Raw genomic sequence first — 20,874 nt, 5'->3', positions numbered from 1 at the left:
AAGAGCCCTTTCCATGTATGCAGATGCAACCTTCTGCTTATTTCCAAACTGCTCCTGTAATAAAGCCTTAGCCTTAACATATCCCCTCTCTGGATCAATGTGCTGGCAGCTTCTTAGAAGCTCTTTTGGATGACCCTTAGTGTGCTGCTCCAGGAAATAGAGTCGGTCACTGTGGCTCGCAGTGTTCCTTTCCACACCATCCTCAAAAGCCTTCATGAATGCATGATATTTTAATGGATCACCATCAAAAGTTGGTATATCTCGCTTGGGCAAACACAAAAGACATTGCTGCTGTATCAACAGTGTAGTGATTTCATTTTGCTTCCTCATAATGCCAAACATGTTGTTTTGGTCTTCATTTTCTGCACCCATATTTGCATATGACACATTTCCATATTGCATTTGTGTAGTTGCTTGAGCATCATGATACACTGAATGTTGCTAAGGTTCATGGCACCCTACAGACATAGGCTTCAAATGAAAGAACTGAGATGGATTTCTCTCCTCAGGCCTTGCTCCTGTATCCAGGTGGTCACGTTTGATTTCCTTTTGTGACATTTGTGGAATAAATGGATTTGCCTTAGCACTGAGGGTTTGTGTTTTTCCTTGTCTTTTTTCCAAATAAGAATTCATTCCATCCGATTGCTTTGTTATAGAGGTTTTCCTACTTAGGATGCTCTGAGATCTGAACACATTTAGCTTAGCCATGTGTGTAGCAATTTCCTGATCCAGTTGAAGCTACTCCTTCCTTTTACGTAGCCGTTCCTCCTCTTCTTCCAGTTCGTGTTTGTCCTTTAATAATTTTTGTCTTATCTTTAAAGCTGCCAAGTCCGCCTCAGCTTTAAGACGTGCAGAAGAAATACTAGAAGCAGCAGACTTTCTTCCTGTTGCAGAGTTTTGTGATCTGGACACTCTGCTTCCCACATTTGACACACTGTCACTTGGCTTTACATCATCTTGTATATCATCTGTCATGATTATGGATGTAGCCTGCATTATTACTTGAGGTTCATCGGCTATTTGAAGAAAAGACACATCTTCATTGATTTCAACAGGATCAGATTGAACACAACTGTCATTGTGGAGCAGTTCCTCTGGTTCACTCAACCACTGTTCAACATGCTCTTTAATTGTGTTGCTGTAATTCACAATGCTGGAAAACCATTCATTTTGTTTCCTCTGTTCATCCTCTGGGAGTAAAGGAATCAACATATTATGTGACATGTTGGCATTTTCACAAAGTTGAATTAAACTCTCTAAAAGGGGTTGTACATGAGAGACATTTTCCCTTTTTTTCATGAATGATTTCATTCGTGGTATGAGCCCTTTAATTTTATTCACAGTCATTTTGCGTTCCTGTTGAAGCTTTTCAATTTTATTCACCAACGCCTTTGCAGTGAGTTGAGCTTTTCTTTTCCCACACTCCATTTGAGAACTTGCAACACCAGCATTTATTTGACTCATTTTTCCTCTTTTGAGTTCCTTTTCGATGTCTTTTTCAATACATTATTTGTGCATTTAAGGATACATCCACAGACCGAAAGGCAATTCATCCAGCAAACATTTCCACATCAACAGCACAGCGGAAACTTCAAAGAGACCAAGCAGAGATTCCTTATTTTTGCACCACAGTCAGGTTAATGCCAACACTCCGGGTGAACCACCTCTCAACCAATAATCAATCAGCCAGTTGTCCCAAGCGGACACACGGCAGTGAATATGCAAGCCGCATTCCTTCCATTAATACACAGCTTAATGCGTACAAACACCGGTAAGCCTACCTGGCTTCTGTGGTTGGCTTTGACTGCGGCTCCTGAAGTTGTAATAGTTGACAGCCGGTGCCTTCTTCAGTCATTTACCCCCGATGATCGCTTTGTTTAATCCCCTTCCAATCGATCCTTGAGCCCATGCGCCATCCGGTGATGTTTCTTTTAATGCCGTTTTTTGTTGACAAAAATGGTGCGATTACTGGCAACAATGTAAAAGTCGCTGAGAAGCTGAGGTTGGGCCTTGTTTGCCGTTTGTCTGACACGCTACCAAAAAGATTAGCTGAGATCAAAAAATAAGTTTAATAACTTTTATTAATGAAAAGGATCAACTTATTATAACGTGCACAAAATATACTCAAAATAATCACAGCGATCAGATGTAAAACAGCGGTCAACAAAAAATACGACGACCCACTCACCCTCTGTCTCTTTCTTACCAGCCGGCATGCAGGTGAACAGGTGCTTATATTAACTATTGGATACCACCGCCCATATCCATGTGACCTGATTATCAATCACCGTGATCGTGCAATAATAAACAAACCAAAATAACCCAAAATATAAAACAAAAAATTACTACTTTCATTCAATTTCATTCATTCAAACTTGAAAATTAATCCATTCATGGCTCCTACAGTAGTTATTATAATATGTATATAGAAGACACATTTTCTTATTTTTAAGATGATGGACTGATTGTTCACCCTCAGATTTCTGTCCAGGAACAGGCCAATTTATTTGCTTGGAGGCATGATGGATCTCAGTGGTAAATGGAAATTTATCAAACTTATCTTAAAATGTCATTAGATTCAATCTGTAGCTGATTTGGCTGATACAGGGACAACCCATGTAGCTCATGATTTTCTGTTCTGTTTCTTAAGGTACAATTACATTAGCCTCTCATCTGACAAAAGAAAGATATGAAATGAGGCGTGCAAGGGGAAGTTGTTATCGTCACTTCCCACTCCCTGCTGAGTTTGGTGCCTCCTTGTGGGGAGTGACAAGGTCCAAGCCTAGATGGGAGATATCATCACTGTACATATTTCCATTTATATAATAATCCATTCAACTTGGGTTGAAGCCTGCACTCCAACATATATCCAATGCACTACTTTAATCATGGTGGTGTATTTAAGCCCTCAGTACTCTGCTCACTCTTTAGCTCCATGCATGCTGCCGCACCACTCAGCCAACTCATGGAACAGCTGGGAGTGGGGAGTGACGGTACTAACTTCACCTTAGGGGAAGGTAAACTCAGAATCTGCAGGAAATGGATGTATTATAAGAGGTGGATAGGGTGCTGCCAATCAGCTTTGCAGCCAATTTTTCCCAGTGGTTACTCGCGGTATTGCTGCGAAAAACACCCCTGCGGCCTAAAAATCATTTTCCCTATAGGCCACCATTGTAAATGAGACTTCTATGAAACTGTTGACAAGACACCCTGAACTGCAAACAAGTTCAATTATGGCTCTTTCTGTTGTGAATTTTTGATCCATGCAGGTTTTATATTTATAAAACTTTCCTTGAGCCGAGAAAAGCGATTTAAAAATCTGTGACGTTGCCACAATGTAAAGGGCCAGGTGGGGCCAGTGGGAGAAACACTGCTGTTCATATTCAATAAGCTACACAGCACAGAAGCAAACTCAGAAGCTAGGAACTTTTTTTGCTGTATGCGCCAACCGAGCAAAGGAGGGTGGAGGTGGAGCTTTTGAAATTCTACATGAACAACAGTTGCAGTATCTGACACCATATCTTTCAGGTGAGCCATGTGGAAACAGGCATGCAGTAAAAGAGTGAGCAGAGCAGTGACAATTTAAGTAAACCACTGTGATTAATTAAGTTGGCTGCCCGAACTAGCTGAAAGACTTTGCTTCAGTTATTATCACTGGTTCGCTTGGTGCTTCCCTCTGGGGAGTGATGAGGTCATAGCCTGGACACCATACATCAGCGCTGTAGTTATTCTATATTCAAATAATAATTCCACGTGAGTTGGTTGACTTGACTGATGTTTTGGTTCTAATGGGGGTAGTAACTAAATATTGAGCTGTGGGATCACATTTGAGAGTGATACTGTGGTTTGCAGCCTGTCCATGTAATAATGCCCTAAATGGGGTGATGTCACTCTGCTAGAACACTGCAATGATACACTGATCGACCATGCAAATCGGCAGGTGATAGTTGAAAAAGGTGAATGTTGAGTCAGCACAACAGGAAATGTGCCCTGTTCGTCAGTTGCACAGGCTTTAAATGAAATGGAGATCGGACATCTGCAGGTTGGTGCTTGTGTGACTGCACCTTAACCACTGGGTTTGCACATACTGTTGCTTTTCACAGCTGAATGAAACCACTGTGAAAGTAGAAGCCTAAACATGAGACTACACTGATATATCATTTTACATCTAAATCTACATCATCATCTTCTTCTTTTTGCACTGACCTTGTGACTTAAGCATTTCTCTGTGGAGAAGTCTGCACTGTGGGCTATTATAGTTTCACTGGGGAGGACAGCATAAGCAACAACCTGGACCTCTGGTGCCATCTCTGGAGACACTTTCAACTGAAAGGACACTTCCCCCTCAGTCACTGAAAAGCAAACAAAATATCATGGTCAGCCATATAAACCAACACAACACAAATCCTTCACAAATTCAAAGTACATTTACAATTTTAGGTCTTGGAAACTTTCATTCCCTGGACCAAAAAACATGTGTTTTGATTATGTATAAGTAGGAAATGTGTGGATCATCCATGTATCGGCTAGTTGAAGTGCTATAGATTTAATTAAAGTTCATTTCCTTCTCTCTCTCTCTCTCTCCCCTTGTCTCCTCTGTCTTTCTCCACCTGGTGTATGAAATGAAGCAAAATTCTACTGGATAATATTTTATTAGTAAAACATAAAACTGGCTTGAGAGTGTTTCTGCAAATCTGACTTTATGGGTAGATGATTCTCACTTAAGTCATTTTCAAAGCCATCTTTACCTACCAGGTTCCTTTTGCACTGTGACCTGTGAAAATAAATTGAATAGTAGGTTATCATTTTATAAATCTTTTGTTTATATGTTACAAATGTTTTCAAACTAAGGGGTCAATGTTTGTTATCAACTGAATGTGATGTAATGTCATTGTCATTTTGGGGATACATGTTGGTGAAGAAATTCTACTCCTAGGCTAGTTGAACTCTTGAACTTGTTTCTATCTGAGGATTGCTTGCTGACCTCTGGGGTTAGCTAGAGATATCTTTGTCTTAAGCCTACTGTTTTAGAGACCATACTTGTTTGTAAGAAGGTGTAACGGTTTGTGGAAGTGTCCATTTAGGTACCAGACTGTTTTTAGCTTTGCTTCTGGAGAGGTATAAAGCTGTCTAGTTTGGGTTCACAATCTTTAGACAAAGGGCTGGCTTCAGGGAAAGGGCCAGCTGAACAACATGCTTTCTCTCCTAAAATACAAGAAGGTTGTATTTTTGTTTGTGTTTGGACATTTGTATAATTGTTACTGATGATGTGAGGGATTGTACAGTGTCTACAACTGCTTCAACAAGTAACAATGTTTAATGCTTTCTTTATGTCTCCATGTGCCTCTTTCTCAGGAAAATTTCCACAACAGACCTTCTGAAGTTCTTGCTTGATGATGGTTCCTCTGGATAAGATCTGGTGGAAATTAAGAGAAACATGAACTGTAAACTTTCCAGAGAGAGCTGGATGTGAGGGAACTTTGTAAGAGCAAGGTGAACTTAATCCTAGCTGTACTTCTGTACTGAAACTTGGATAACAAAATAATACTCTCGCCATTCTCTCTCTAATCTCTATGATTTTGTTTGCACACCCTTTTCAGTGCATTTTTATAATTGCTTCCACCCAAACCTGTGATGTTGAAGGTAAAAATAAAAAATCAATCTACGAACATGTATGATGTAAACTGTATATATGATTCTTAAACACCACGTGCCATAGAATTCTTTTGAACATCAACAACAACTGACCCAGACTACAGCACAAGGAACTCAGCTTGACTTGGTCTCATCAGTCGATTCCCAAATCTTAACTACAATCATGATGTGTGTCTGCCCCTTTAATTTAAGGTTCTGCTCAACTGTTTGGCAGAACACATTTTGAGTCACTATATCTTTTTGAAAAATGTGTTGAACTTCACTTGATTGAGCCATCTCTACCACTTGGTTTAGGTATGCTATGCTAAAAAAAAATTCACTAGATGCCTTTAAATAGTGTGACTTTTCAGTTTGCTTCCTTACAAGAAGTTAGCAACAAATAAGTCGCTCCAGGAAAAAAAAAAAACATTGATTGTTGCTATTATTGTCTCAAGGAAATAAAAAATGCAAAGAATTTTTTTCCATTGCTTTTTTCAAGGGTAGTTTGTAGTCTCAGTTGTTGTGATTTATCACCAAGTGTACACACACTTTACACCCAGCACTCACCAAACACATCACATCCACAGAGCCCTGGGTCTCTCCTACTATAGTGTATTGGATGGAGATGGGCTCTTCTCTTTCACAGGGAAGTGGTTTCTCCTTCTTCTTCACCTCTAGAAAGCTGACCGTTTTAGAATGAGGAGAAAACGGCCGGACCAAGGACAGAGTGTGTTCTGCTCTCTCATAGTGTGGACTTTGATATGTTTGCTCCAGGCGTTGTGTCAGGCTAGCCTGGATTGTAGAGAAGAAGTGCTATTAACCAGCTAACAACACAAATGATAAAATATATTCCATTTATTACTTATTATCATTCTTAAAAGATTATTGTCAGAAGCAGCAAGCTCACAAAGAGTCTTTTAACATTGGCTATCCTGTAGTGATGCCTAAGTTAATGATCCTTTGCTAACTCCCTCCTCTGAACACTGTCCAATTATAGCTTAGCAACAGGCAGGTCTGTCAAACAAAGTCTCTTCAACATGTTGAAACAGTGTGCATAAGACAGTGGTAACAACTCTTACAAGAACTCTTAATTTATTGATAAGCGCCCACATTATCTTGATTCTACCCATTGACTAATGGGCTTCATAATTGAGTATAGTTTACAGTGAAGCAAAGTTTCCTCACAATTTGCAATGTGTGTTGCAAAAAGATGATGGTTAATGATTTTTTCAAAGTTTTTAGTTCAGTATTGCTCAAATTTTTGCTTTTTTATTATAAACTCCACCCACTGATTAATCACACTAAATTTCATGTGCTGACTTGGAAATGAGCCGTGATCATGCTCAGTCAATTGTGACTTGATATCTTATATTTTGCAGAAAATACTTTGCAGTCAATGACTGGCTGAAGTCTTGGAGCCATAGACATCAGCAGACACTTTGTATCTTCCCTGGTGATGCTCTCCCAGGACTTCACTGCAGCCACCTTCAGCTCTTCCTTGTTGTGGGGTCTCTGCCTTTAGTCTGGTCTTCAGCAAGTGAAATGCAGTTCAGTTGGATTGAGATCAGGGCAATGACTCAGCCAGTTGAGGAAATTCTACCTCTTGACCCTGGTTGCTTTGGCTGTATGTTTAGGATTGTCGTCCAATGAGTTTTGATGCATTTGTCCGAATGTGAGCGCACAGAAGTGTCCTGTACACCTCTGCATTCATCCTGTTGCCTCTGTCTGCAGTAAAATCATCAATAAATGCCAGTGTACCAGTTCCATTGGCAGCCATACATGCCCAAGCCATAACAGAAGCACCATGTTTTACAGGTGAGGTGCTATGCCTTTGGTCATAAGCTGTTCCTTTTCCTCGCCACACTTTCTCCTTTCCATCATTTAGATAGAGGTTGATTTTTGTTTCATCAGTCCATAGTGCTTTGTTCCAGAACTCTAATGCTTTTGTTTTGTATGTTTTTGTGAACTGCAACCTGGCCTCTCTGTTTTTGAGAATTACCAGGGGGTTTGCATCTTGTGGTGAATCCTCTGAGTTTGTGGTCATGAAGTCTTCTCTTGATTGTTGACAAGGAAACAATTCTGTCTACATCCTAGAGATCAGTGTTGGACAAGTTACTCAGGAAGTGTAATAAGTTACTTTTTACTTATTACTAAGTAATAAGTTACTTTACTTATTACTTGGTATCAAAAGTAATTAGTTACATTACTCGTTATATTACTTTCATTACGAACGAGCGAGCTAGAGAGTGGATGAGGAGAGCACACAGTGGCAAGGAGGAAGCCGGTGAGATCCAATGAGAGGAATAAAACATTATTTTCTGATTGTTTCACTGTGGTTACATATAAACAGGCCCACCCCACATCTCCAAACAACCCTGCAGAGGTGCGCCGCAACGCCTGATAATGGTGCCACAGCCGCTAAATACACATCATACGTGTACTATGGAAGTAAGGTAAAAAGAAAATAGAAAATAAAATTACCATAGTTTAAATTTTTTTTTCAATGTTTTCATATGTGAAAAGACTAGGGATGTACAGAGAAACCAGTATTTGTATTTGTACCTGTATTTGTTGAGGCAGCAAAATCATTTGTATTTCTATTCAAATAAAAGAGGTTTCAAAATCCCGCTTTTGTTTTAATTATGCTTTTAATTTCAGAAAATTAAAGTGTTAAAATAAGTATTCATCTACCTAAGGAAGGAGGCCCCCACAGTGGGTCTCGAACTGGACTGCACTTTGCAATTGGACTACCTCATTAGTATAAGTGAATTATTTAAACAGCATTTGTATAGGAATGACTCTGTCCCAAGCTTTTTCATCCATATAAGCGGTTGGGCATTGTAACTGTGATCACTATAAGTGATCTTATGTGTTTTGACTACTGATGTTTGGATAATTGTACTGACTGCTTTAAAAACAAATATTGCAGTAAGATCTCTTCCCTCTTATCATGAATGGTGCAATGCAACAAATCTGCCCAAATAAATTCACAAAAAAATAAGAGGTTGAGAAATATAGGCACACCCTCACGATGACATCTGGAAGGCCAGCTGTCATCCTTGATAGGGTGTCTTTCAAGGCAAGTGTCCTCGACATCAGGACTCCAAGGGTTGGTCATAAAGTCCCATAACAACAGTTTCCCCTTGTAAGATGCTGCTGTAAGCGACTTCATGATGGTGCAGTACTCCTGCAGGTATTGGTAATCCTTGTCATTGAGGCACTTATTTCCCAGTCTGACATACAGGCTATTCAGCTCGTTCATGAGAATTTCGGTGATTCTGGAAATGGCCTCATAAAAGGAATTCCACCTTGTGGATGACAGCACCAGTAGCTTTCTGCAGCTGACTTCCTCCATATGTTCTGATGCAAATGTAGATTGACTTGCCTTGGTCCAAAGAGCTGTGCATTTTCACAGTACTACTCCTATACACAGCCTTGGTGTCTGCACTGGCAGTTAAGTATTTCACCGGTGGAAATTAGGTAAATTGTATGTGATACACACCAGTAATGAGGGGGAAGAGTAAACTGATCAGTCTCAGTGGAGGGAGCTTCTGTGAACAGGAGTGACATCCTCGTCACTTTTTTCTTCCAGTTCAGAATGTGACAGGCTTTAAATGCCTTGGCAAAATTTGATGCATAGTCTGTCTCAGTGGCTACAATTTTGCCAAGCAGTCCATATGATGAATGAATGAATTCTATCTCTGTGCCAATAACATCAAATGTGTGCCTGCCTCTGATTCCTTAACATGCTATGGTCCAAAGTTAAACTGTTGATCCAGTGAACTGTTACACCCAGAAAGCTTTTGTTGTTAGCTGTCCAGATGTCAGCTGTAGTGGAAACATAGTCTACCTCTCCACATGTGGCCTTCAAATTAGATGCCATCACCGCATTTTCTCTTGAGGTAGCCAGCAAATGTCTTTCTGTGTGGCAGCTTGAAATCGCTCTTTGTTGGTATTTTCTCTAATCCGTCTAAATGAGGGTGAGTCAACTGTGGAAATATGTAACATTTCCACTATGATATACCCAGTGACGAGCCTCTTCAGATCTTGTCCACTTAATTTCTCTCCACCAACACGTCCTGCTCTGAAATCCAATTTCTGTTGTTTAGCCAGAGTGCTTGCATCACTGGCAGTAAGTAAGTAAAGTAAAGTTTATTTGTATAGCACCTTTCACAGATATAAAATCACAAAATGCTTCACATTAATGAAAAATATCTACGATAACAGACAGTGCAGGGCTGACAAGTTAAAATCACAGCAACAACAAACAAATGAGGACAGAGACACACAAACAAGTACAAAAGTTCCAAAACACAGACAAGGAAATAAGCCACTATTCAGACAGGCTAACCAAGAGCCTAACTGAATAGGAACATTTTCGGCTGCTTCATAAAGATTTCACAGGACTCTAGGAATCACAGTGATAAGGGAAGAGTATTCCATAATTTGGGTGCAACAGCTTGAAAAGCACGGTCACCTCGGGTTTATAGGGCTTGAGGGACAGTCAGTAATAAAAAGAAAAGAAAAAAAGAAAGAAAGAAAGATAGAAAGAAAGACAGATAGAAAGAAAGAAGGAAAAATAGCAGCAAAACTTGTAAAAGAAATTATAGGTCTCAAACTCCATAATCACTTTCCAGAAGGCCTCAGTAAACATGAGAGGTATATCATAAAAAGAAGAGCTTCACATTTTGTGCTCAAGGGTTAGTATTGATGTTGGTTAGTATTGATGTTGTATACCATCAATCACAATAATCACATTTGTTCTTTTGTATTAAGATTACATTGAGCTTCTCTTTGACCAGATGGACTTCTTCATTACATTTGCTGGAGAAGAAGAAACAAGCAAGAACATTTAGGCAAGGTAGTGCTATCAGCAGCTATTTGAAGAACTGAGCTGCAGTAGGTATGGATCATACTGTGGTGTGGAAAAAACTTGCGGTGATCAGCCCCTATTACTGGACTAGAATGGAAACTGACATCCACAAATGGGTAAGTTAGAAGGGTCACCCTAATTTACCTCAGTTTTTTACATGAAGGCCTACTTACCAAAACAAGCAATCTGTCAAATCAAAGCAAGAATTAAATTGATTCTTCTTTTTTTAAAACACAAGTACATCATATGTGGGATATCCCATTTCCTACACTTATTGTTTGACCAAAGGCCTATGACATACATAAATTTGATTTTTTTTTTCTTTTTTTTTTGGCTTCAGGTTGCTCAGTGTCCAGATTGCCAAGCAAAGCGAGCCAGTCTAAAGGAAAAGACAATACAGCCCAACAGCGGTAAGGTTATTTATGCAACTGAATGTTCCTGCAGCTAAATATGCCTACATACCACCTGCTTCCTATGCAGATACTTGATTAACATCCAACCTTTTCAGGTAACTTAACCATTTGAATTGGTTGGGATCAACTTACTCAAACTCATTATAACTGAGTGTGGTAATCGATACATTTGTGTAATGGTTGATTATATGCAAAGTAGGCAGAGACCTACCCTCTGAAGATTAAGTCTGCAGAGGAGGTGACCAATTTTATTCTTGATTTTGTATACAAATTCGATGCGTAGTCATAATGTAAATGCTGACTTCTTTTCTACAAGTGTAATTTAAAGTACATTTCAGACTCTGTGAAACCCTTGGCATCAAGCTTCTGTTGTTCTGTTCATGCATCATGTGTCATCAGCAATTAACTGCTTTTTTTTTTGATTTTCCTTAAGGGTGTCATTTGTTGTATAGATTGTGAAGCCATCTGGGATAAATTTGATTTTGGCCTATTCTGTATGAATAAAATCGGGTTTAAGCTGTTGCGTTACACCATTGTTATTGTCTTGTTGAGTCAGCTGTATAAAGACAATACTCACATTGCCATATTATGTGGAAAAAGTTGTTGGTCAACTAACTCAACTACTGAAGCTTCATATTAGCTTTAGCTGAACTTGAGAATGCATTTTTACACAGGACCAGGGCTGTTTTATTGTGTCCCCCTTCTCTTATATTGGAACCACATCAGTAAGAGATCACTTCCCGGCTGGTATTAACAAGACAAATGATTACAGCGACCAGTAATTCTGCCAAGGTACATATGGGCATATGAGTATTGTATTAAAATAGATTACACAACTTCGAAAGAATTGACAGCTTTTGAAACATTGATGTTACCAAATGTCTCAACTTTGCCCATAAGGAAGGTGTTGATTCACTGGTGGTGTTGCTTCCACTCTGGAGATTAAAAGCACTCCAAATTAAGGGGCATGTTGTGACTGACAGCTTGTTACTCTAGCTTTTGCACCACTATATTTTACCGTTATCATGTCTGGCTATGCTATTAAAATACCAGAATCGTTGACTTACTGTTAGCTCGATGTCTTTGTTGTAGTTAGTTGTACTTAATGAGAAAGTGGCGATACCATTGCTGTCAGTAGTGAGGTTCTGTAGTAGAGGTCCTGTGCGTCCTGACCATCTTTCACTCTCGAACAAGAAGACCAGTGTGTCAGGAATAGGTGTGTTATTGAAGTAAACTGCTTTAACCTGATGAAAACAAAAAGATTTGGCACCGAGAATGCACATGGCTTCAGTTACACTGTGTATAAAATCATAACATCTCTAACATCATAAGTAACATCTCTCACTTACTTTTCCCTCCACATTTGATCCTTTCTCATAAATCTTGGGTGTGTCAATAAAGGACAGCTTTCCAACAACGTAAGAAATCTCCATTGTTTTCCCTTGTGAGTGTGAAGTACCTGTAAGAAAAGCCTCCATGTTAAAACCATGTGTATGTCATATTGTTAAAACATTTTATAAAAACAATAGTTTAGTTATTTTGGAAAATAATTAAAACTTGCCTGTCCCCTGCTCTTCCACCAAGGCTTTGAGATACAGTTTATCCAGCAGTCGCTGTTTGCCAAGTTTAGTAAAAGTGGACATCTCAATCATAAAGGTGGCACAGCCATTCTTTCCTGTCTAGATAGAACAAAAATAAATATATAATATTACAACACGAGCAGAATTGTAGCTGTCATTGTTCCACATCGAACGAGACTAAGAGTCTATATAATATGCTAGCCACTGTGTGAGGCTGCTCTTAAGCACAGCAATGCTCTGAGCAAAATCATTTCGCCAAACCACTGAAGCATCTGTAAACTTCAGAATGTGTCTGTGCAACTGGAGACAGTTAATGTGAACCTATTACTATTAAATAATGCAACCCAAACTATATATACGATACATGTGTTGATTTCAAAATGAAGCCCAAAACTCCAATTCAGATTGTAATCGAGGAACAGGTCATTGAAGAGGTTCAGTGCTCCAAATATTTGGGTACTATATAGATCAGTTGAAATGTAGTGGTAATATGACAATCTGCAAAAGGGAGCAGTGACAACCACAAGGTTAACCAGTTTAGGGTTTGTGAAAAGTGAATGTCCTTGTTCTACAGTTCCATGAAAGAGGCAATTATCATTACTTCGTTTGGTATTTAACAGAATTTAAAATATCAACATCATGGGGATAACCAGTCAGGGGATCAACAAAGTTTTAGGATTCATCCTCTGGGATCTATGAATGTCTGGTACTGGTAAAAGGATTTGTTTGGACTAGGGGATTTAATTACCATGAAGACTTCCAGCTGTACCAGTTATTAACAAGCCACAACATAAACTGAATGCCCCGGTTGCCAACAACACAGAATGCAGGTTTACCTCACACCCATTTAACCACTTAGTAGGGACTCATGAACCAGACATAATACCTCTTGGTAGTAACAATTAGGAAGCACACCTGGCTCAAAGGCGGTGTTGGGCGTAACGCGTTACAAAGTAACATAAAAAAATAATCAAAGGTATACATGCACACTTGCGCAACAATCGCCTGTCCTCTCATGACGTGACTGTGGCTAGAGTTCCGACACACACACACACACACACACACACACACACACACACACGTACGGGAGAAAAGACAAAAATGGCAGAGCTGTCTGAACTTTTGAGAGGTGGAGGTATGCACATTACTTTGACAATGCATCTCAGGCGTTGTTGTGGAGTAATGCAAAAGTAATGTAACGAGTGGTGTAATTAATTACCTTTCACAGGGAGTAATTAAGTAAAGTAATGTATTACTTTTTTTTAAAAGCACTTGCCTCTGCTCTGACTCATCTGGAACAACCCTTGTGCGATGGTGCATTTTCATAACCTCCGCTATTCCTCCCACAGCTGCACACCTACAGCTGTACCAGCAGGTAACAGGCCACAATATACACTAAATGCCTACAGTTGGTGATCCAAGATGGGGTTTAGCAGGTTGGTCCAATTACTCAGGATCGAGTGGAGCAGCGGTAAGGCCTGCATCTTTTCTTCTTGTTGGCAACCACAGGCATTCAGTTTGTCCTGTTGTCTGTTAGTAGCTAGTACAGCCTTACCAGTAATTCAGTTATATTTATGGTATTGTGTCACTGTTATGTACCCATTTCAGGTTTCACAATTCTGTTCAGAAACAATCAATTGATTCTCGATTCAATTAATAGAAAAAGGGGCACTATTTACATCATTAAGAATAAAATACTTTTGTAAATCTGTGAATCCATCAATCATTGCAGCTCTTATGTGAACCATTTTTTCCTCCCAACCCTACTTTTGTACCAGGTTGTAGTTCATGTTAAATATGTGTTGTATATTTATATCTTGTGTTACGTGTATTTTCTTATATTTTGTGTCTTAAGCTAAAGCAACTGTACCTGCTTTGTCTCCCTATAGCACGGGGGCTGTTCAATAATGGTGATCCATCGATGAAGCACCAGAGGTCGGCACAGCTCAAATTTAACACTGCCTGGCACAGGCTGTCCATAAGTATATCTGATTAGATGGGAAGTTTAATAAAATCACTGCATTGTTACAAAGGGCTCACCAACTCACCAATACAGATTTAGTTTTATATCATAATATGTCATGAGGCAAGTGTATCTGTGAGAAAGTCCCACCACTTACATTGCACAGACTTCAGCTTTGATTTCCCCCTCTCCAATGCTTATTTCATCTGATGCATGAACTGTTACATCAAATTTTGGCAAAACTGGGGACAAAATATGGTTGTTATTATTCTTAATTCATTACAAACTGTAGAATGAAAAAAGGAATGTAACTCACCATATTTCTCCACCTTGAATTGGTGATTTATTTTTTGTCCATCAATCCACACAATGACATTGTAAATTCCCTCACGTGCCTCTGAGTTCAAGGAGTAAGACAGCTGCAATATTTTACCATTGGAAGTGGTGTTAAGCCATTGTCCAATCCGGTTGCTTCTAGCATCCTGTTAAATAAATCAATAGGAAGAACATGTATTTACTGAAGGTTGGGGCTGGGCAACAGTGGTGACTTTGCTAATGTTAAGTGTCTCATTGACTCAAACATCCCCCAACATCACTGTTAAAGGATAGTTTCAGTTTTTTTTTCAAATCTGAATACAATACTGATGTGCCATTATATACGTGGAGATGGGTCTTAGTTGGTTTAACCATTCCTACTCTCTATACTGAAGCTAATCTAGCTAATAGCTAAAAAGTTATTCTTTTGGAACGTGACTAAACTGTAAGAAATGAGGGTCAAAATCCAGAGTCCTCATTCTGTGCAAATATACATTCCAAAGTTCAGATGACACTAATATGATGCTTCAGCAGCATCAGTTAGGTAAGTCGAGTGGATATTCCAAAGTTAATCTGTTTAACGATATTCCCTTTTTTTGCTTCCGTTGACTGAAGTTCCTTGCTGAACTGTGGTAGCTGGAAGCTGGAAACTGGAGTATTTTTGCAATCTGTTGTACAAAGTGTTACAATAAATGTTCATGAATAAACTACCTTATGAAGGAGGTCCCCACACTGGGTCTCAAACTCAACTCTGGGAGTGATGTCAAAATTAGGAAATGTGTGTCGTGCAGCAGGTGGATGTGACTCCTCTCATTGAGACCTGCTGATTGACGTAACAGTGAAGCAGAGGACAGAGACTGAGATAGCCATGTAACCAACCTATTGATATTGGTATTTGACATGTTTTTTTTTCTTCCCCCCAAAAAAAAATTTTTTAAATATTTGTGTGAAACAAATAGTCTTAGGAAAAAAAAAATATTTGTGCTTTGCCGAATAATGTATTTGTATTTGGGCACACCCCTAGTGCTTCACTCTCTTACATGTGAGTAAAAAGCTGGTTCTGGCAACAAATCTACAAGCAACTACTAGAATGTATCCGTCCACCACAGCTCAGCAAGGAACGTTCTGGAGAAACAAAAAGAGGGAATTTCATTCTTAACAGTCTGTAACTTTGGAATATATTGACTCGATTCAGCTAACTGAGGTTGCAGAAGCATTATATTACCGTCAGCTGAACTTTGTAATGCATATATTTACACAGAACGAAGGCTGTGGATTTTGACCCTCATTTCTTACGGTGTAGTTGCGTTCAGAGAGATTAGCTTCAGGTCAGTATGGAGAGTAGTAATTGTTGCAGCGAAGACGTATTTCTGCATACATAATGGTCAGTATTATATTAACACAGCCTTGAAAAAAACAGAAACTATTCTGAAATATTTATTGTTATCTAAATATTAACTTGGCTCAAAGTGCTCCATACTTTCAGAATCTACTTATAAACCCTGAATGTGAAAACAATATATACTTTTAACACTTTTATCTGTCAAATTATTCAATTCATGACAGCATTTGAACTACCCTCAAATGATCCTTTACATTGTACAAAGATTTCACAACAAAAAAACAGCCTAAAATGGTCCCAGTTTGCATTGGATTGTGGATATTTTCATGTTAACCGCAGTCTTACCTCAATTTCAATAACATTGTACTGTAAAAAGAGAGCACAAAGAGATTTGTTAAAGGGTGGATTGTTATTACAGCTACCCAAATAACTAAATAACCCTGAGGACAGCTCCCCCAAATAAAATCAAACATCAAAGTGCATTTCATTGACATCAGACACAACAAAAATGTTACTGTGCAAAGTGAAGGTTCATATGATGTCCTCATGACTCAGTTCATCAGTCTGTTACAAGGATGTGCCACAATCCAGTTGCAGATTACAGTTTACTATGTTTCCTCTCCTTTCTCTTATCATTAAAAAACTTCCTGTGTTTTACTTGTATCTCACACTTTTAACTCTTTTTATGTTAATGCAGTTCAATTTTGTTTTGTAAATAACAAATACAAGGATGTTTCGCAGGTTCAAATTTGATTCTCTGCTGCTAAATGTTGCAACATTTGAAACAAGTGTCCTATTTGGAGACCTTCAGCTCATTACATGCAAGTTTACCTAAGAGGGCCCTGGTTGTACTATTGAATCAGAGACTCAACAGCAGCTCTAACACTGAGCTATTTACACAGACTGATTAAACACATATCCCAGGTAAAAGAGCACTACCATCTTTTCACTTTGGTAGGTAACTTCTGTTCAGTTCCACTGCACTAGCTGAAGTGATTAATGGTTTTCACTGGAATACAAATTAAAACTTGCACCATTATCATCCAGTAGTACCTGAACTGTTTTTAATGAGGTTGTGACAGACACTCACCAGCTGATTGGCAGGTCTAAACATGGTGTCCAGGGTAATGACTCTGAAATGTACTGAGAGAAATGCAAAGAGATTACACAAAGCCTTCACAACTCATCTTCAGTGTTTAACTCCATAACAGGCTGCTGAAATGTATTTCTTTTATCCAGGCAGACATGATATAATTGTCAAAGTTTCAAATGTGACAAAATTAGAGTGAGACAAAAGTTACTAATAGCTTTTCATTATTCATGCTGCTCTGTCTTGCATATATTAACTTGGAACTATATTTATCAAAATCAATGTGATCAACATCTAGGATCTCAGTTTAGTGAAGTATTGTAGTTGTCTTATCTGTTTAACAGCAGTTCAACTCTTACTTTTTCTTTTGTTATTCCAGTTAAGTTTCAAAGGGGGCCTGAAGCCAATACCTGCATGCACTAGGCTAAAGGCTGGGAGACTATAAACACACACCATGGATATTGTACTTCTGCCAGGAAAGACAACATATGCTATCAAGAATATAGAAGCTTTGTTTGATAAAGACTTGTATGATACATCCTACATTATCTGTTCAAAGTTACCTGTTTGTCCAGGGAGGTAGATTGGTTTATCTGTTTGGACGAATGTCATTGGTTGATAGACTTTGATCATGACTTTCCTGACTTCTTTTGAGTAAAATGTGTCACCTTGTACCTCCACCTCCAATATCTGCACCTCATTTTTCTGCACTAAAGGAGCCTGTGACAGAAATATAGAGACCAGCTAAATTAATCATTAACTCACAAAAATAATAAAATCAAAGGCCTCATTATATTCATTTTTGCTTAATCTGAATTTTTTTTTTGTTTTAAATCAGGAGTTAAACATTTTAATGTAATTCGAGGCTAAATATCAATGGTAAAAATACTGGACAAACATTTAAGTTTCAAATATTAAAAACATTCTTTCGTGAAATAAATGATCAAATGAATCAAAGCCTGTCTTGGGAGGTGACCTGAAACTGAACGCAGGTGTGAAACTCTGTGCCAGATGTCTTCTCAAGGAGGGTTGTGTTCTTGTTTTTGGACATCAGAGTGACGGTCATGACCAGAATCTCATTGGGCTGCACGAGACTCGCACAGAATTTGGTCTCAGCTCCAGCTTCGACAACTGCAGGAATGGTTACCATGTACTGCCTACAGCCACAGAAACATACACACATACAGTAGATACCTTACTGAAACTCCAACCCAAAAGATTATGCTGTAACAAGTTACTACAAATGTACACAATAGACTACATGATTTTAAATGTTCAGACTGTACAAGTAAACTTACGGTCCTGCCACCACTTGACCCACAAACAACCAGCTCAGGCAGACAAACAGTGTCCATGTCCACGTCTGAATCCCAGAAAGACCCATGACTGACTGGGGTGAGCCCAAGAGTCAACATTTGTTAAACCTGCTCTGCTACACAACCCCACCCCTTTTCACCCATTACACACACACACACACACACACACACACACACACACTTTGGCTTCCTTGGTGGGAAGCATGTAAACACTACCCCTTTTTAGGGACACCACATTGTGAATGGTTTAGACAGTTAAAAAATTACAAATTAATTATAATTACGGTTATATATCATGAAATATACTGGTTTGGGGACAAGTATTATTTAGTAAAAGTAAAGAACATCATGCTCAAGCAAAAAACAAAGTTCATAGCACAAAGAAGGGTTCACACACCCAAATAAGTTAGATTGTTCAGGGGCTGCATCCCTCAAAGGCTGCATTTGAAGAACAAATGCATCACAGCAGCACAACAAGCCTGTCCCATTTCAAAGGCTCCTTCAAAGAAATGCTGCCTTCTTTTCCAAAATTTGAAGGATCCAATGGATGGATCCTTTGCGGCTGAACCTATCCCAGAATGCATTTCGCACCATCAGAGGAAAAGATGAAAGATAAAGGAAAGATGGACAATTCAGCTAACAACTTCAGGACCTAAAGTGTTTGCTGATGTCTTTGCCTATTCACCGCCCATCTCTCCTGGTGTGGTAGTACTATAAATTTGTGCTCATCAACACACGATAAACAATTTCAGAGAACTTTGTTATTGGATTGGTGAAGGTAAATTCCATTGACATGATGTGTAATCAGTGTGCAAAACACATGCACATCCTTCTTGTCCAGGTGATGAGTCAAAAAACATATATGCAATTGAATTTTCTTTATTATATTTAGAGAAAGTTCAACCTTTTCAGCCCAGATTTACTATTTATCAGGTATGATACCTCTGTACCTGAAAGGGAGCACTCAACAGTATTGTGAGTCCTTGTTAAATAGAAACCATGAGGCTGATTATGTTTATCCTGAAAGTTGCTTAACATAGGTTCCCTCTCTCTGATGTGATGTGTTAAAGGATAGGTTAACATATCTTCAAGTTTGTCTCAAAACAACATTCACATGTCCTTATGGACACTGAAACTGCTTTTAGACATTGTCATTGTTCTTCTGTCCATACTGGCCCCATACATTCACCTGAAACCACTCCCAATGCACCAGTCACCAGGGCAGGACTCACTGGCATTGCCCCCTTCTGGTCAGCACTGGACACACTAGACACACTAGAGGAGGGAGCATAATAGGGTTTAAGCAGATTGACATAGAACAGTTTTACAGGCTTCCTACGACCAGGAGTTGAAATCAAATAATTTTGGTCTGAAATACGTTTAACCACTGTATAAGGACCTGAAAACTTAGCCTGAAAGGCTGAACTCACCAACGGACAGAGAGCCAAAATCTCAGCACTGCGATCATATCTCCGTTTCATTTTTGCTTGTAACACAGCCAATGTTTGTTTTGCCAACTCTCCTGCAGCATATAGCCGATGCCTAAACCCATTCACATAGTCAGTTTGGTTGGTGGGTGGATCTGAGTCCTTCCACCCATCTTTCAACACAGCCAGAGGACCCCGGACAGTATGGCCAAACACTAAATCATTGACCCTGTACTCTCCTGCACTACTTCCCGTGCAGCTAAAAGCAACCATGGCAGCCCCTCTTCCCAGTCTCTATTAAGCTCTGTGCAATATGCACACAAAAGAGACTTGAGTGTCTGATGAAAACTCTCCAAAACACCTTGACTCTGTGCGTGATAAGCTGACGACTGGTTATGCCTGATCCCTAGGAGTTTCAACACTTGGGCTAACAGGTGGGAAGAAAAATTAAATCCCTGGTCACTCTGGATGACTCTGGGAATACCAAATACAGATATGAACTGTGTCAGAGCTTTAACCACAGACCTTGCAGTTATTGTGTGTAAAGGATAAGCTGCTGGGTACTTGGTGCTTTGACACGACAGTCAGCAAATACTGGCAACCAGACCTCGCACGAGGCAGCAGCCCCACACAATCAATGATTAAGTACTCAAATGGCTGACTCATAAGTGGAATCAGCTGCAATGGAGCTGGTTTAATGACCTGATTTGGCTTACCAGTCAGCTGACACGTACTACAGGTCTTAACGTGCAGAGAAACATCCTTTTTAAGTCGTGGCCAAAAGAAATGACGCAAAATCCTGTCATGTGTTACACTTAATTGCCCTGACTCATCATGAACAAGTCTCAACACATGGCTACGAAATTTAGATGGAACTACTACTTGAAAAATGGGATCCCCAACAAAATCCTCAGCATGGGG

General features: G+C 39.2%; 1 protein-coding gene across 1 annotated transcript in view; it reads right to left on the bottom strand.

The window, feature by feature from the left end:
• The window catches only part of LOC137185622 (alpha-2-macroglobulin-like), a 51,819-nt gene extending 33,225 nt beyond the window's left edge, over positions 1–18,594 (bottom strand). Inside the window, exons 1-15 of the mRNA XM_067593870.1 lie at positions 18,509–18,594; positions 18,187–18,367; positions 17,774–17,930; positions 17,211–17,263; positions 16,466–16,486; positions 14,780–14,945; positions 14,621–14,705; positions 14,371–14,488; positions 12,482–12,599; positions 12,270–12,379; positions 11,988–12,164; positions 6,202–6,426; positions 5,375–5,416; positions 4,753–4,774; positions 4,207–4,352 (exon numbers count right to left, since the gene is read on the bottom strand). Of these exons, the coding sequence (XP_067449971.1) occupies positions 4,207–4,352; positions 4,753–4,774; positions 5,375–5,416; positions 6,202–6,426; positions 11,988–12,164; positions 12,270–12,379; positions 12,482–12,599; positions 14,371–14,488; positions 14,621–14,705; positions 14,780–14,945; positions 16,466–16,486; positions 17,211–17,263; positions 17,774–17,930; positions 18,187–18,367; positions 18,509–18,594 (1,707 nt within the window). The remainder of the gene's footprint in view (positions 1–4,206; positions 4,353–4,752; positions 4,775–5,374; positions 5,417–6,201; positions 6,427–11,987; positions 12,165–12,269; positions 12,380–12,481; positions 12,600–14,370; positions 14,489–14,620; positions 14,706–14,779; positions 14,946–16,465; positions 16,487–17,210; positions 17,264–17,773; positions 17,931–18,186; positions 18,368–18,508) is intronic.
• Between the last annotated feature and the right edge of the window lie 2,280 nt (positions 18,595–20,874).

This window comes from Thunnus thynnus, chromosome 7 (genome assembly GCF_963924715.1).
Source record: "Thunnus thynnus chromosome 7, fThuThy2.1, whole genome shotgun sequence".
NCBI classification, from domain to species: Eukaryota; Metazoa; Chordata; class Actinopteri; order Scombriformes; family Scombridae; genus Thunnus; species Thunnus thynnus.
The sequence above is the reverse complement of the archived record's forward strand: the minus strand, read 5'-3'. Positions and strand labels throughout refer to the sequence as shown.